Below are 17,095 nucleotides of genomic sequence, written 5' to 3'. Positions count from 1 at the left end.
TCTTTCTCTGATTGGTTTGTTTCTCTTAGGATAATACTCTCCAGGTCCCTTCATGTCATCTCAAAGGATAAGAGATCTTTCTTTACAGCTGCATAGTATTCCATTGAGTATAGGTATCACAGCTTTTTTACCGACTTGTCTACTGATGGACACTTGGGCTGTTCCCAGATCTTAGCGATTGTAAATGGTGCCGCTATGAACATAGGAGTACATATATTCTGATTGGTGTTACAGGCTTCTAAGGGTATATTCCTAGAAGTGGGATCACTGGGTCAAATGGCAGTTTAAATCTTAATTTTTTGAGGAAACACCATAGTGTTTTCCATAGTGGCTGCACCAATCTGTATTCCCACCAGTAGTGTACTAGAGTCCCCTTTTCTCCACACCCTCGCCAGCACTTGTTTGATGATTTGTTGATGGCAGCCATTCTGGTAGGTGTGAGGTTTGCATAGTGTTTTCATAGTGTTTTAATTTGCATCTCTCTGACGATTAGTGATGTTGAGCATTTTTTCATATGTCTTTTTGTCATTTGTATGTCCTGTTTAGAGAGGTGTCTCTTTAGGTCCTCTGTCCATTTAATTGGATTATTGGTCTTTCTTTTGTTGAGTTGTATGAGTACTCTATATATTTTGGAAATTAACCCCTTATCTGATGTATCATTGACAATGATGCTCTCCCATACAGCGGGTTCCCTTTCCATTTCGATGGTTCTTTCTTTTGCTGTGCAGAAGCTTTTTCATTTGAGGTAGTCCCATGTGTTCATTTTTTCCTTTGTTTCTCTTGCCTTAGATGTTGTATCAGTGATGTCTGTGTGTGATGTCTGAAATTGTGTTGCCTACATTTTCTTCTAGGATTTTTATGGATTCATGATTCACATTTAAGTCTTTTATCTATTTTGAGTTTATTCTTGTGTATGGTGTATTCTTGGTGGTCTAGTTGCATTTTTTTTTTTTTTTTTTTTTTGCATGTAGCTGTCCAATTATCACAACACCATTTATTGAAGAAGCTGTCTTTACTCCAATGTATGCTCTTGCCACCTTTGTCAAATATTAATTGAGCATAATGACTTGGGTCAATTTCTCGGTTCTCTGTTCTGTTCCATTGATCTAAATGCCTGTTCTTTTGCCAGTACCATGCTATCTTGATTACAGTGGTTTTGTAGTATAATCTGATACCTGGTATCGTGATCCCTCCTACTGTGTTCTTCTTTTTCAAGATTGCTGTGGCTATTCAGGGTCTTTTTTTGGTTCCATATAAACTTTTGAAGTATTTGTTCTAGTTCTGTGAAATATGTCATTGGTATGCTGATGCAGATTGCATTGAATCTATAGATTTGCTTTGGGTAGTATAGACATTTTAATGATGTTAATTCTTCTGATCCATGAATAAGGTATGTGCTTCTACTTTTTTATATCTTCCTCTATTTCTTTTTTCAATGACTTGTAGTTTTCTGAGAATAGGTCCCTTACTTCTTTGGTTAAGTTTACTCCTAAGTATCTTAACTTTTTTGCCTCAGTGCTAAATTAGATTCTTTTTTTAATTTCTCTTTCTGTGAGTTCATTGTTGGTGTATAAGAATGCCATCGATTTCTTGAAGTTAATTTTTTATCCTGCTACTTTTCCAAATTCATTTATTAAATATAGTGGATTTTTGATGAAGTCTTTAGGGTTTTCTATGTACAGTATCATGTCATCTGCGAATAAAGACAGTTTCATTTCCTCCTTTCCAATTTGGATTCCTTTTATGTTTTCTTCATGTCTGATTGCTGTGGCTAAGACTTCTAGTACTATATTAAATAAGAGTGGCAAAAGTGGGCATCCCTGTCATGTTCCTGCTCTTAAGGGAAATGCTTTTAGTTTTTGCCCATTAAGTATGATGTTGGCTGTATGTTTTTCATATATGGCCTTTATTATGTCAAGATATGATCCTTCTATTCGCATATTGCTGAGCATTTTTATCAGAAATGGTTGCTGGGTTTTGTCAAATGCTTTTTCAGCACCTATTCAAATGAACATATGGTTTTTATCTTTTATTTTGTCAAATCTCCTCCTTAAATAGAAGAAAGTGAATGCTTATGAAGAACTTGAACTATATAAATTAATAACATATAAAATAAATTACAGTTCTTTGTTTCTTGGGCTAGAGGCCTTAACATTTATAAAATTCTCCATCCTGTGACTTTTGAGAATTCATGAATTCTACTGTAGTTTCTATTTCTTGTATTAAAAACCAATAAAATAAACCTTCAGTGGAAAGAAGAGATTATTCAGAGAAGAATCAAGACCTGCAAAGCCAAGGACACTTGGAGACCAGAGGGTGACAGGTGATTGGCTATTGTCGCCCACCAGCAGGTGACTCTCCCACCCTTCACCAGATCAGCCCAAGAGACCCAAGGCTCAACACAATTGCTTATCTTTCTCCAATCTTCAGGCGCTCTGAAATATTGAAGGCCAGAAATGTACCACATGCACTTGATAAAGGACTTCCGATTTGCTTTTTCAGGCTCTGTTATCAGTGAAACAGGAAAAAGAGATCCAGATGAAGATGGTGGTGACCAGAGGGGAGTCCGTCCTCCAGAGCACTGCTCCGGAAGGCGTCCCTGCCGTCCAGCAGCAGCTGCAGAGCGTGAAGGACATGTGGGCTTCCCTTCTGTCTGCAGGGATCCGCTGCAAAAGGTCAGAGAAACTGAAGCCCACCACTGTGACGCCTTTGCTGAGAGACCCGTGTGATCACTCAGTAGCACTCTGTTTCCAGGGCAGGCTGGCTCTCTCCCTCCCTCCCTCCCTCCCTTTTCTTTTCTCGTTCTTTATCCTCACCTGAGGACATTTCTCCATTTTTTTGTTCAGATAGCGTGGGCAGGAGAGAGAGGAACAGAGAAAGAGAGAGAGAAACATCGATGTGAAAGGGACACATCGAGTGGCTGCCTCCCCCACGACCCCAAGCAGGGCCGGGGACAAATCGACACCAAGGTACGTGCCCTTGACTGGAATTGAACCTGCGACTCATTGGTCCTCATGCCAACGCTCTAACTGCTGAGCCAAACCAGCCAGGGCTTCTTTTTTCTTATTAGAAGAAAAGAAACTGGCAGGTACACTCTTGCATTTGGGCTATTTGCGATGCTGTGCCTTGTGTACTATAACTACATGTTTAGCTTATTGTTGTCACTGCTAGAAAGTCAAAGATAGACGAATGTTTCATCAAGTAAAGATATATTAGTTGAAACCAAGTCGTTTCCTTGGAGGACCACGCCAGGAAACAGCAGTCGAGGGTGGGAAAGGGAGAGGAGGGTGGGGGCAGGGAGCAGATAAAGGGCTGTAGGCAGCTGGAACCGAATCCCGAATCCTGCAGGCAGTGCTGGGAGCCAAAGCAGGTCATGGGTCTGGGAGCCACCCCGCCCACGAGCAGGGCAGCTGGAGGATTTGTAAATAAACTCCCAGGAGTCAGGAGGGCAGTTGCAGGCTGCCCCCAGGGGCAACAATCCCAAACCTTCTTCCTATATGGCCCTGAACGGAGGGCACAGGGAGCAGAGCCTGCCCTCAGCCCCAGAGAGCATGGAGCCGGCAGTCAGTCCCTTGTCATTTGCTGCCACAGTGTGGTCCCGGGTACCTGGTGGAGCGCAGTGTCACTACAGAGCACAGCAGTAAAATGAGGCACCGATGATCAAGGGAGTTAAAAACATAACCTGCGTGTTGAGAAAGGAAGTACTTAATTTATCTGTAAGAGCAATATCAGGTTTTAATAATTAGACCAATTCAGGAACTCTTACCCTATTTTTCCCCTGTAAGTCTCTGATTTTAAATCTCATGTAAGGCCGTGGCCACGCTTGTTCTTGCTGGGTTGTTCCTTCTTTCACTGATTCCTTCTTCCCTCTCCTCTGAACGTCCTGCTCACACCGAGGGAGCTGACAATTGGTCCCCTCCCTGACACAGTCTTGCTGACCCCGAAAGGCCTCGCGCAGGGCACCTCCCCCGGTTTTGCCCTAAAGTCTCTCCCGGGGTCTCCTGTGACCCTGATGACAGACTCCTAATTTTATATCCGGTTCTACTTTCTGCCTCTTGTCCCGAACTTCACTGTCCCTGGCCTCCTGAAGCGATGCTTGTGGGGGCCCCGGAGTTGATGGGCCTCCCCAGCCTACCCCTTCCTGATCTCTGTGAGCACTTCCTGCGGGTGGAGTGGACAGGGAGACACCACAGCTTCCCAGTACACACTCCTGTCCTTTCGAACACCTTGCAGCCAGCTCGAAGGAGCTCTCTCCAAGTGGACAAGTTACCAGGATGACGTCCGGCAGTTCTCGGGCTGGATGGACAGCGTGGAAGCCAGCCTGAACGAGTCGGAGAGGCAGTGTGCGGAGCTGCGGGACAAGACCGCCGCTCTCGGGACAGCCAAGGTGGGAGCTGTTCCCCTGCAGTGACCAGCTTCTCCGGATGCCAGTCATGCAGGATGTGCTCACCAGGGCGGTACCACAGGATGAGACAGGGCTTCACACAGAAGAAAACTATTTGGGGCTTGTGCCATCATTTCAAATGGCTTCTGAAGCTGGGCTTTTTTTTTTTCAAATTATGTTTTTATTGTTTTTTTAGAGAGAGAGAAAGGGAGAGAGCGATAGAAACATCCATGTGAGAGAGGAACATTCATCAGCTGCCTCCTGCACACCTCCTATTGGGGATGGAGCCTGCAACCCAGGCATGTGCCCTGACTGGGAATCAAACGGGGACCTCTCAGTCCATGGGGCAGTGCTCAATCCACTGAGCCACACCATCCGGGCTGAAGCTAGACTTTTGCTCGTGATTATTTTATTATGTGAGTGAAAATTTTCTCTTCCAGAAAAGCTTCAGTGACCGATGTTTTATGATACAGACCATTTAAAATTTGGCAACTTGTAATATCTTTAGCCTACTCATCATTAGGAAGTAAAAGTGCTTTCTTTTTACCACACCTTTTTGTATTTTGACTTTTGTGCATTTTTCATATTGCTCATATTAATACAGTACTGCATGTAAAGATTTTTAAATAGATATATTGGGGATATGTTCCCAAATTTTTAAACATTGATGGTAGTATTCCTACAATAAAACGCACACACCCATATTTTAATATGATCAGTATCACTGATATGATGGGAAATGTGGTAGGCAACTCATTTATTATTTTTTAAATGTTCTCTAGTTATTAAATGAAGAAGTGCTGAGTCACAGCAGCTTGCTGGAAACCATCGAAATCAAAGGGGCTGGCATGACGGAGCACTACGTCACCCAGTTAGAGTTCCAGGATCTGCAGGAACGATACAGTGCCATCAAGGAGAGGGCCAAGGTAAGGCCAACCATGTCCCATGTCGGCTCGCTCGCCGAAGTAGGAATGTTTCCTGTGCACACTAAAAGACTCATTTATTTTTAGAAATGACAGATCGGTGGAAGCAGATAGAAGAAAATGATAGAGCACATAGCAAAATAAATTTTAATACTTTAAATAAACCACTTGCAAAAACGAACAAAAACTTTCAAATAATGTTAATACGTGAAAGTTACTGAAAGAAAATATTTCTCAGCTAAGAATTCCTAGAAGTTTACCAAGTTAAGAAAATTTTCAATCAGCATTATAATGAAGATTTGTAAGTGCCTTAGTGTGGCTGGTACTGAGAGTTTTCTAAAGCAGGAGATCTGTATCAATAATCTTCTTCATTTAGCCCTCACAGATAAAAGCAACTTTTCAAAGCACATTCTACTTTATTAGACAAAGTACATAGAAAACTAATCCACAGTGAGTTCAAATTCATACTTAAGGTAATATATAAGAATTTCAGCAGTTTTCTTCCTAAGTAAATATGTATTTTTATGACAAGTTAATTCTTTTTTTTTTTTTTTTGGTATGTTGATATTATACTTCAAACAAGGAAGTCAGAGATCAGGAAGTTAATTCAACACAATATCTTTAAAACTTATTTTAATCCTAATTTTTTTCTATTTTTACATAAATCTTAAACCTTCATTCTTCTAGGAAACCATATTCCAGTGATTTAATAGTCATGCTTTTCTAAAATTCCAACAGAGAATTCTTACAGTACATTGAAACTGCATGCAGCCTTGTATTCCCATGTTAATCATCTTAAATGCTAATAACAGGAAGCAGTAATGAAGTCTGAAAAACTAGTCCGCCTGCACCAAGAGTATCAGAGGGACCTCAAGGCTTTTGAAGTTTGGTTGGGGCAAGAACAAGAAAAGTTGGAGCGATACTCAGTTCTTGAAGGTGATACCCATACTCATGAAACCACGTTGCGGGATCTTCAGGTAAAGTTTGTTTTATCTTAAAAACAAATCACTTTTCTTTCTGCATATGGAATTATTTTTTTAAGCCATGAGAAGTTATCATGACCTTGAATCCTATACATGGCTGATACATATTAAACGGAACTCTAGTCAGGTCTAATCTAGAGCATCCTGGGACCTCAGTGGAATATGCTAGTCGAGATCAGTTAGCAGGTAATTTAAACCCAGCAAGACCGCAGCTGGAGGCCTTTGTTCAGCTGTGACGGTGGCCTCTGGAAGGAATGGCTAGTGGCCTAATTTATGGTGTTGGTGGGCCACCTGCCTGTTGCTTCTTAAATGATGCATTTAGACATGAGACATAGCATCCATAAAAATAGAATGTGACACTTCTTAAAGTCAAACTGGTGGCCCCATCTTGGGCCATCTGGTTTCAACCCTAACCTCCATCTGTGAGGGTGTAGGTCCAAGGTCGGAGTCAGAGAAGAAGGAATTAGAAGAGCTAGAGAAAGAGTTGGTGACCAGCCAACAGGCTGTGATTCAGGCCAAGATGGCAGACCTAGTGGGAAAGGGGTCCTAACCAGGTTACTTACCATTCAGCATTTGTAGAATGTCTAATACAATACAGACACTTGGCCAGCTACTGCAGGTAAAAATTATTAAAATAATATTCCTGCTTTCAAGGAACTGTAATCTAATGAGAAGTGCAGACTCATTGGTATATCATTAAAAACAAAGTGATAAGGACAATAATAAACTAATGCAAGGAATCTTATGGGAGTGTCAGGGAGGCCTTGACTCTTACTTAGAGAGACAGGCAAGGGTTGGGAGTGACTCAAGGGGGCTGCCAAGCATACGCAGGGGAGAATGAGGAAAAGCCAGTGAGACAACCCCACATCCCATCAGCTGTGTGTTGGAACTTACTGGCATGCTTCAGCCCTCTTCAGAATTGGTTCAGGATTGGGCACGATGTACCAACAGCTTGCACAGGTGGAACAGGCAGGGACTGAGATGGTTAGCACTAGATTATAAAATGCCTGGCTAGCCCTGGCCAGTTTGACTCAGCGGTTAGAGCATCAGCCTGCGGTCCAGAGAGAACCGGGTTCGGTTCCTGCTAAGGGCACGTACCTCGGTTGCAGTTTGTTCCCGGCCCTGGTTGGGTCGTGCGGGTGGCAGCCACTCGATGTGTCCCTTTCACGTCGATGTTTCTCTCTGTCTCTCTCCCTCCTACTCTATCTGAACAAAAAAATAGAAACATATCCTCCAGTGAGGATAAAAAATAAATAAGTAAAGTGCCTGGCTATTCCAATAGGTCTCAGGAATCATCGTGGAGCACAAGTTTGAGGTTAGGAAGTTTAGACGCGCATCCGTGGTGGGACCTGACAGGGTGACTTCAGGCCAGAAAGAACTTCTCTAGCTCATTTTCTCCACAGAGATGTTTATGAGAAAGGATTATGTGAGATGGGGAAACAATGTATTTAAATGATGCTTCATTCATGAGACAAATACATAGTAAAAGTTGGAAGAGTCATACTTCTTTTAGTTTAGTTCAAGACTGCCTCCATTCTGTTTTAAAGTAGAGGGACACTCGGTCTGCCAGGTTGAGCTGTCGTGATTGATTTCAGTGGAGCTGACTCTGTTTTTGCTGAATAACCTCGCTCAGCACTTCCAGACACTCTTGGCAAAAGCAAGTGCCGAGCTCTCTGGGCTTCTGTGGGGACCCGAGCCAGCAAGTTCCTCGTCACCAGATGTTTCCCTTGTTCCGGTCAGGAGAAAATGTTTCACTTGAGTCAACAGTGGTTTGGCCCAAACCCAACTCCAACCTCTCGGGTTGCCATGCGTCCATTCTTACATGGTCTTGTTTTGAGTCATCACAAATGTGGAAAAGGAGACCAGGCAATAGTGGCAGAAAGAGGTGGTGGAGAATTGTCACATCCCACTGCCCAGCAGACCGCCTTCAGGACCTGGTGTGGGGCTCGGCCAGCATGTGGACCGCACTCACAAACTGTTTCCATACACTGAAGGTCATTACATCATGCAGGCGTCTACACTACTGACCCATGTCTTCCCTTCAGGATAAATACTTCAAATATGGGACATGTAGACGAATTTAGGTAACACAGTGGTGACTTGTGTGATAGAAAAATAGTTATAAAATAGGGAAAGGGTGATACATTGGGAAGATGAATAACTTAAGATGAAGGTCAGTAGAGGGTGGCCCAGAGCCTCATGCCTGTGTTTAAAATAAGTTTTACTGGAACACAGCTACACCCATTCATTTATGCACCGTCTGTTGCTACCTCAGAGCTACGATGGCAAAGACTGAATGGCCCCCACAGCCCAACAGATTTACTACCCAGCCCTTTCCAGAGAAAGTTCTCCAACTCCTGAATTAAGGAAGGAGATTAAAAATACAAAATTAACTTTAGCAACATTTTAAGAACTTTGGAATAAAATTTCTGTGTTGGTGGCCATATTGATTAATATTTTACCACATACACTGTTCTATTCCATTTACATGTTCACATGACAGCATTCTTGAAGTGACGTCCTAGCTAAGGAAAAACGTCCATTAGTTTGTAGCATCTGAGCATGCTACTTTTATAGGGAAGAAGAGTCAGATGTCAGCAATTTCAAATTGTTGGAACTGATAGTAAATCTTTTACAATGCGCATTTCGACTGAATGTGTTGGCCTTGTTAGCACGCTGGCTGGTTTTCACGTGGCCCCTTTCAGTTGCCGTTGGTCAGATCAGGTGTCAGTGTTGATTCTTTTAACATGAGAAATGCAAGTATATGAAATTGTTTTGCCAATATCTTTAAAGACATGAGCTTTTCTTGCTATAAATTATAGTTGATGCTCTTCACGAGCTGGTGCATGCTGGACTTGTAGGGTAAATCTTTGAGGTTTATGCTTTGGTGGGGAAAATATATTTGCACTGGGGAGCATCCGGTTGGCAGGTGTGACGATTCAACCTCCCAGGTGTGCATGGCCCCTTGCCCTCTGGACCAACTTTTCTTGGCCAACACTGTCCCTGGAGCGCGGCTCTGCAAAGTGTCCCTTCTTAGGAAAAAGAGGGCCCTTGTTCCTTCTGACACCAGAAGTACAGCACTGACTTCATTCAATGTCAGAGCAAGAAGCCTCAGGCTCTTGAAACAGATTATGAGCCATAAAAGGCCTCGGTTATTCTTTTAATCACAAGTATTTTCGCCTAAAAACTGAAAAGTCAACTTTCAGAAACTGTTTCTAAGATGATTGAGCCAAACATTCCTACGTGTGTGTCATTTGTTGCGTGTATGGGCGTGTTTTGATTATGTTAGTAGGAAATGTTTGCAAATCTCTCTCCTGACTTGGGCCATACAATTTAGTGTTAGGTACCTGTTGTTTTAAATACAATGGAATGAAATAATTCTGCTCTAACGTGAAGTCCGAGGTGGCCCGGTGGGCTCAGGTGAGACCCGGCAGCCTGTGCAGGTGCACACATGACGGAGGTGTGCCGGCCCTGCCTTTCTCCTGCAGGAGCTGCAGGTCCGCTGCGCCGAGGGGCAAGCGCTGCTGAACTCGGTGCTGCACACCAGAGAGGAAGTGATACCGTCGGGCATCCCGCAGACGGAGGACCGGGCCCTGGAGTCTCTCCGGCAGGACTGGCAAGCCTACCAGCACAGGCTGTCCGAGACCCGCACTCAGTTCAATCATGTAGTCAACAAACTGAGGCTGATGGAACAAAAGTTCCAGCAGGTAGACGAGTGGCTGAAAGCGCTGGAGGAGAGAGTCAGTCTCGGGACTGGACGCCAGTCTAACCGGGCAGCCAAGGAGACGCGGTTACATCAGATGAAGGTAAATTGGTGCAAATTTCTGTCTCGGTCAAAGAGGCAGGTGCCTTGCATGGTTTGTTTCATTAAGAATTTACTAATTTTTCCCCCCAAGGTTTAGATTTTGCAAAATCTTCTTCTGCTTGAAAAGAAAGTTAGCATAATTTACCACGAAGCATTCTAACAGCAGTTAGGAATAGAATCCTGAATTAATCTTTAATAAAATATAATTTAATGAAATATTTTATATTTTCTTTCTAGACCCTATTACTGTGCTTTGTAAAGATACATTAATGCTGGTATTGCAATCATTTAAATTTATGGTTCTGATTTTAAAATTGTTCCAATATAGTTAATAAAAGAATACTTGGCATTTAGTTTTATTCTGATTTTTATGCAAATTTGGTGCACATGAGCAAAACAATGCATAGGCCTTCAGAATTTTTTTTATTCATCTAGTTAAAAACCTATCTAAGTACAACAGAAGATATAAAAATGTATGTCACTCTACTTTAAAAATTTTGAATGGAAGTGTATGTAATATATACAGAGAAGTACTCAAACTCAGAGAGCATAGCTTTTATCATGTTATTGTATTTTTCATGACGGTTATACATGACATTTTCAAAATTATATCTCTGAATAAATATATTCTAAACATACAGTGGAATCATTTCCTATTAATACAGTTGTATCCATATAAAATTTTATGTTTTTCAACTGAAGTGTAATATATACAGGAAAGAGCCCAAATCAAGGGTCTATAGTTTTTATCACATTGTTGTAATACAATTTTTTATGAAGGTTAAATATGACATTTTCAAAATTGTATCTCAGAATAAGTGTATTCTAAACATACCCTGGAATCATTTTCTGTTACGAAATATATATATATATTTGTCTCACTCAACCATGCCGAAGAGTAAGGTTTGCTTGCGATGTTCGCGTCGTTCTAGAAGTGGCACGAGGAAGTCACCGCGTACAGAGACGAGGTGGAGGAAGTGGGCTCCAGAGCGCAGGAGGTCCTGGACGAGCGCCGCGTGAGCAGCCGGTCGGGCTGCCAGGCCACCCAGCTGACGTCCCGATACCAGGCCCTTCTTCTCCAAGTGCTGGTGAGAGGGCCAGCTGCTCCCTCCCCATGCCCAATGTCCTTCCTGTCACCCGCTACCGCCCAGTGCAGATGCGTCTTTATCACCCAAGGCACTGGCACGGGTCTTTAATTCACTGTGCAATGTTGCTTCTTTCTTTCAAAGGAACAAATGAAACTCCTGGAGGAAGAGATCCAGAGTTTGGAGGAAGCTGAGTCATCCCTACAGGCCTATTCTCATTGGTACAGCTCTACTCACAAAAACTTCAAGAATGTGGCTGCCAAAATTGATAAAGTAGATAAAGTGATGATGGGGAAAAAAATGAAGACACTGGAGGTAGGTGTGGCCCCATCAGACTTGTGTCCCAACCTTTCTTCTTCCCCTGAGCTGCTCCGCTGTCCCGGGTAGCGCTGGGGGGGGGGGGGGGCACGTGCTCATCTCCCCCGTGGGAGGGTGGTCCCTGGCTCATCATCTCACTTACATAGTAAGTCCATATCTCTTTAAGGCCAAAAGTAGACTTTCATTTACTGGCGATGTGATCTCAGTTGAATGACTTAGACATGACTGCTCATGAAATACCTAACTAAGTTCCAGTTTAACACACACAAAAAATCCAGACAAACATTTTATCTCAAATTGATGGCTCTGTGCATTAACAGTGTTAACTCGGGTATTGAGGAACATTGCTGAGGATAAGGGAAACACGAAGTTCTGTCTCAAGACACTAATTTGGAAATGATCTATAGATCAAGACATTTTAAAACCTATATTTATGCAAATAAAAGAGGATTCCTGATTCCTGGTGGGACAAAACTGGTCATAAATGTCAAAAATGTAGTTTAAGGGGCAATAGTGGACTTGAGAATAGGGTTTGTCTTTTCTTGAAAAGGAAAGAAGAAATAAGATTAACTCAGTATTTGTTTCCTACTCACCGTCTTCTGCAGGGTTTGCTAAAAGATATGGAGAAAGGCCACGGTTTGCTGAAGTCAGCCCGCGAGAAGGGAGAGAGGGCTCTGGCGTTCTTGGAAGACAGCGAGGCAGACGCTCTGAGAAACGAGATCCGTGGCCACGTGGAGCAGTTGAAGGAGCTGACCAGCACTGTTCGGAAAGAGCACATGACTCTGGAAAAAGGCTTCCAGTTAGCCAAGGAATTCTCAGATAAATATAAAGCACTCACTCAGTGGATAGCAGAATACCAAGAACTCCTCCACGTTCCTGAAGACCCCAAAATGGAATTATATGAGAAAAAAGCTCAGTTATCTAAATACAAGGTAGTGTGTTGTTACTAAATGACAGATGCAGGAGGGGCATCTGGGGACTGAGTGGGAGAGAGAGGGTTCCTGGTGTGTCCCCTAGTGGGCGGTGGAAAACACCCAGAATGTGTCTATTCTACTGGGGTGAGTGATGGAGATTTATCTGACTAGATACACTAAAGCAAAGTTATACTTCCATCAGGGATTAAATTTGCCTGATCTTCCAAGATTGTATCAATAAACGGAAAGCTAGTCTCACAGTGTGATCCACGTATAGGGACCCTCCAGGTACATCTTCCTGGCATCAGGATCTCACCCCTATTTTGTCTGTTTCATGGAGAGCAATCCCTTCATCTCTTCATTGTCTGTTTCATGGAGAGCAATCCCTTCATCTCTTCATTGTCTGTTTCATGGAGAGCAATCCCTTCATCTCTGAATTCCCAAGGCCTGTAAGCTGACCTACGGTTAATTTAAAATGAGATCCCGTATTTGTAAGAAAAGAAATTCTAATTATTCAACTATAGCTAAACATCTTAGAAACTGATTTTTTCAAAGAATAAATGGTGGTGTGAATAGAACCAGCTGTTCAGCATACAGAGACAGTTCACCTGTTCCGAGTTCTGAAACAATTATGGGAGTTTATGTGCGGAATCATTTGTGTTTTAAATTTGACCTGAATGTGTAAATGAGAGTCTCTGTGAGTTGTGTGATGACTCACCTCAAAGCTTTCCCTGTCGGAAGCTTTTTCCTCTCCAGCCAATGTCTGTTCATTCCCATCCTCGGCTTCTCTACCAAGTCTGACAGCATGTCATTGACCACGGAGCTCTTGAGGTGTTCAGACAGTGCCGTGAGCCTGGACGGCAGTGTTGAGGCTGGAATTTGTCCCCCTGACTTGACATGTGCCTCAAGCTGCAGTTAGCTTCGTGAGCTCAAAATGGAAAGACAGTACCTCACGCTGCATGGAGCTTTTTCTTCTGCTGGAAGGAACGGGGTGGAAGCTGGAAATAGAAACTGTGTTACATTTAGCCAGATGCAATTCTTTCTGTATTTACCCTCTCCACATGATGATGTGCTACTCTCTGTTTAAAAACTGCATTAGCCCAGCCCTGGCCGGTTTGGCTCAGCGGTTAAAGCATCGGCCTGCGGTACAGAGAGACCTGGGTTCGGTTCCCGCTAAGGGCACGTACCTCGGTTGCAGTTTGTCCCCGGCCCTGGTTGGTCGTGCGGGTGGCAGCCACTCGATGTGTCCCTTCACGTCAATGTTTCTCTCTCTCTCTCTCTCTTCCTCTCTCTCCCTCCCACTCTATCTGAACAAAAAATGGAAAAATGTCCTCGGGTGAGGAAAAAAAATAAAAAAATAAAAATAAAAACTGCATTAGCCCAAAATAATTTTTTTTCTTCAATGTTTTGCATGTATAGATTTCTAAAGTAGGTATCAGGTCGTCTCATACATTGCCCAGGCATATGGGTGTATTCCTCTTGATCACACGGATGAGCCGGCTCTCTCTCTTTTTTTTCCTTTGTAATTCAAGTCACTTCAACAAACCGTGCTGTCCCATGAACCGTCAGTAAAATCAGTGAGAGAGAAAGGCGACTCTCTTCTGGAGCTGGTGCAGGATGTTAGTTTGAAGGACAAGATCGATAAGCTTCAAAGTGATTACCAGGCCCTCTGCAGTGCAGGACAGGTAAGGCGATATCAGAAATTCAACACAAAATGTGCTTATTTGCTAAAAACAGGGTCCTGACTCCTTTTTCTCTGTCAGAAAAAAATGAAGGGCTGGCATGGGTCGGCATTTGTCCTTTTATTCAGATGGCATAAAGACGCTTTCTCTGTTTGTTTGTTTTTTCTGATCCTAGTAATTTTGTAATATGTGTAACCCTACCTACCCTATGAGTTGCACTGGGTTTTTCAGAATATAAAATCATTTTGAGTAGGTTTTTGCTTGAAAGTCACCTCTCGGGCACCTGGCTTCGCAGGAGCATGTTCACAGTCTCGAGGTGAAGGTCAAAGACCACGAGGATTACAACAGTGAGCTCCAGGAAGTGGAAAGGTGGCTGCTGCAGATGTCGGGCCGGCTGGTGGCGCCTGACCTCATGGAGGCCAGCAGCCTGGAGACCATCACCCAGCAACTGGCCCACCACAAGGTACGTCTGGTCTCTGAAGAGCTGCAGAGTACAGGACGGCTTTCACAGCCTGGCCCGTGTGTGTGTGTGTGTGTGTGTGGTGCACATGCGCCCACGCGCATCTCTGGATTATACGATTGTAGTTCAAGAACCAGGCCTGAGTCCCAAGAACGTCTGATAATTGGAAGAGTTTAATTCAATATTTAAGTGAATCATTGATAGTTGAATCCTGGCATTCAACTGTGAATACACTGTAGCATTTTCCCCCCAGCTAGTAGTTTTTTATTGCAGAATTTAATCTTTGTGGAATAATTTATCAAGGAGATTATCTTTAATTTAGACAAGTACAGCCGAAGATAGGATACAGAAATAGGAATCAGGAAGTCTGGCTTCCAGCCACAGTCTCTCCTTCTGAGCTGGGAAACAGCCTCTCTGAGTATCCTCCTTTCTTCTTTTTCTTTTTTTCTTTTTTATTGAATTTACCAGGTGACACTAGTTCACCAAATTATACAAATTTCAGGTGCACAATTCTGAGCCTCCTTCTCCTCTGCAAAGGGTGGTAATAACCAGGCCCTCACATAGCTGTTATAGGCATCACAGGAGATCACGTCTGTGAAAAACATTTTGTAAACCACAAATTACGGTGCTGATGTGAGGTGTTCTTTTCTTTATTAATATGTATTTTTAGTACTTATATGTGCCAGATGACAGATGTCATATGGTCACAATTTCATGGAGCAATCTTCCTGAACTTAGTAAGAAGCTTAATTTTAGTCATGATGTAGTCATCGTCTAATACTGTGTCTCGGGAAAGCCATACGCCTCTGGGCATCGGGATTCCTGTCTATAAGAGAAAATTTTATTTAGCAAATATGAGTAGAACACTAATGATATGACATATTCTATTAGGCATTGACAAAATACCCTGAGTAACCTCATGATGTAGTGACTCCAACTCGAAGACTGAATGGTTCTCTTCATATGGTGTGTATAATAACCATAACGCAGCACCGAGAGAGAAGTGGGGGACCCCTGGCTGCTGAGGGACCACTAGGTTTCCCTTAAATATATAAATGTGTCAACCCAGGGAAACCTTGTGCCAGAGTGAGTCGCTTGTCGTGAGCATTGTAGAGCAGTAAGGAAATTAAAACCAGATTTGAAACAGTTGGTTCCTCTTCTCTACGTGATCTATGAGAATGCTCACTAGTGAACACACGTGGGGACAGGGGTGTGCATGGGCTGAAGTCAGACAGAGCAGGTCCAAAGCCTGGGGCTCTGCCATTTACTAGTCGCGTGATCTCGAGTGTGTTACATAACCTCCCTGTGCATCAGTCTCCTTATCTGTAAAACAATGATAATAATACATATTTCTCAAGACGTATATGTTTCCTGGACTATAGCAAGTACCCAATAAGTGATAAGTGGTATATGTTATTTTTATTAATATAAATATTATTTGATGTAAATTAGACATTATATAAATTAATCATTAGATGTTAGGTTATTACATAAATCAGGTTATATTATTAGATAAACTAGATATTAGTAAATTAAATAGTAATTAGATTACTTTATATATAAACTATACCAGAATTATAATTTATAGAGCCGAAAAGTTTTATAAACATCCTTTCTCTGAAAATAATATTATGCAGCACATATCTTTCTAGCTGAGTTCAGCCATAAACTCACTCTAATCTTACAGGTTACTTCATCATCCCTATGTAACTTAACCTATTAAATTCATTAACTCTTCCCATCAGAATATTTCTGAAAAGTACATTTTTTTTCATTTGCTATATAGTAACCAAGATAAATTGCAAAACTCTTTCAAGAATATTATTAAACAGTGAAAGTTTAATCTTAAACTTCCTATAATAAATAGGTTATTGAAAGACTAAAAATGAAAATTTGAGGGCTCTGTTTCCTTTTCGTAGGCAATGATGGAAGAAATTGCTGGTTTTGAAGACCGTTTGAACAACCTGAAAAGTAAAGGTGACAACTTGATCAGCCAGTGTGCAGAACACCTCCAAGTGAAACTCAGACAAAATGTGCAAGCGCACCTGCAGGGCACCAAGGACAGTTACTCAGCCATCTGCAGCACAGCCCAGAGGGTGAGTACCGCTGGCACGTCCAGAATGACTATGCCTCAAGGGGAAAGCCTGTCCAATCTAGAGGTTTGTAAAAATAGTTCTGATGCTTCAGTCTTTGGGGTAGTTTGGGGGTATGTCCAGACAGGAACATAGATCTCAGTCTCTATGTGACAAAGCAGTAAATTGCAGACATTTGGTTTTTGCCAATCTCTTTATTCTATGAATTAACATAATTTTTATCTAAATTTTTTGTTTGTTTTTATTTTCACATCACCAATATTTTTTCTAATTTGTCTTTCATTCTATAACACCAAAATAAGTTTATTCTGTAATTTCCAGAATAATTATTTTTTTAACTTCATGCAGCTTAAGTTGTATTCTAATTTACTATTTCTATACGTTTGTATAGAATTTGATAAAAAGAATAAGTACCAATTTAGAATTATACTGTAATGGGTGTAATGAG

General features: G+C 42.2%; 1 protein-coding gene across 1 annotated transcript in view; it reads left to right on the top strand.

Moving 5' to 3' along the window:
• Positions 1 to 17,095, top strand: part of SYNE1 (spectrin repeat containing nuclear envelope protein 1) — a 409,429-nt gene that overhangs the window by 210,248 nt on the left and 182,086 nt on the right. Inside the window, exons 61-71 of the mRNA XM_036249358.1 lie at positions 2,503 to 2,675; positions 4,234 to 4,387; positions 5,167 to 5,310; positions 6,120 to 6,284; positions 9,779 to 10,096; positions 11,028 to 11,183; positions 11,325 to 11,495; positions 12,104 to 12,430; positions 13,945 to 14,097; positions 14,390 to 14,557; positions 16,474 to 16,650. Of these exons, the coding sequence (XP_036105251.1) occupies positions 2,503 to 2,675; positions 4,234 to 4,387; positions 5,167 to 5,310; positions 6,120 to 6,284; positions 9,779 to 10,096; positions 11,028 to 11,183; positions 11,325 to 11,495; positions 12,104 to 12,430; positions 13,945 to 14,097; positions 14,390 to 14,557; positions 16,474 to 16,650 (2,106 nt within the window). The remainder of the gene's footprint in view (positions 1 to 2,502; positions 2,676 to 4,233; positions 4,388 to 5,166; positions 5,311 to 6,119; positions 6,285 to 9,778; positions 10,097 to 11,027; positions 11,184 to 11,324; positions 11,496 to 12,103; positions 12,431 to 13,944; positions 14,098 to 14,389; positions 14,558 to 16,473; positions 16,651 to 17,095) is intronic.

Source organism: Molossus molossus, unplaced genomic scaffold (assembly GCF_014108415.1).
Source record: "Molossus molossus isolate mMolMol1 unplaced genomic scaffold, mMolMol1.p scaffold_m16_p_8, whole genome shotgun sequence".
NCBI lineage: Eukaryota > Metazoa > Chordata > Mammalia > Chiroptera > Molossidae > Molossus > Molossus molossus.
The sequence above is the reverse complement of the archived record's forward strand: the minus strand, read 5'-3'. Positions and strand labels throughout refer to the sequence as shown.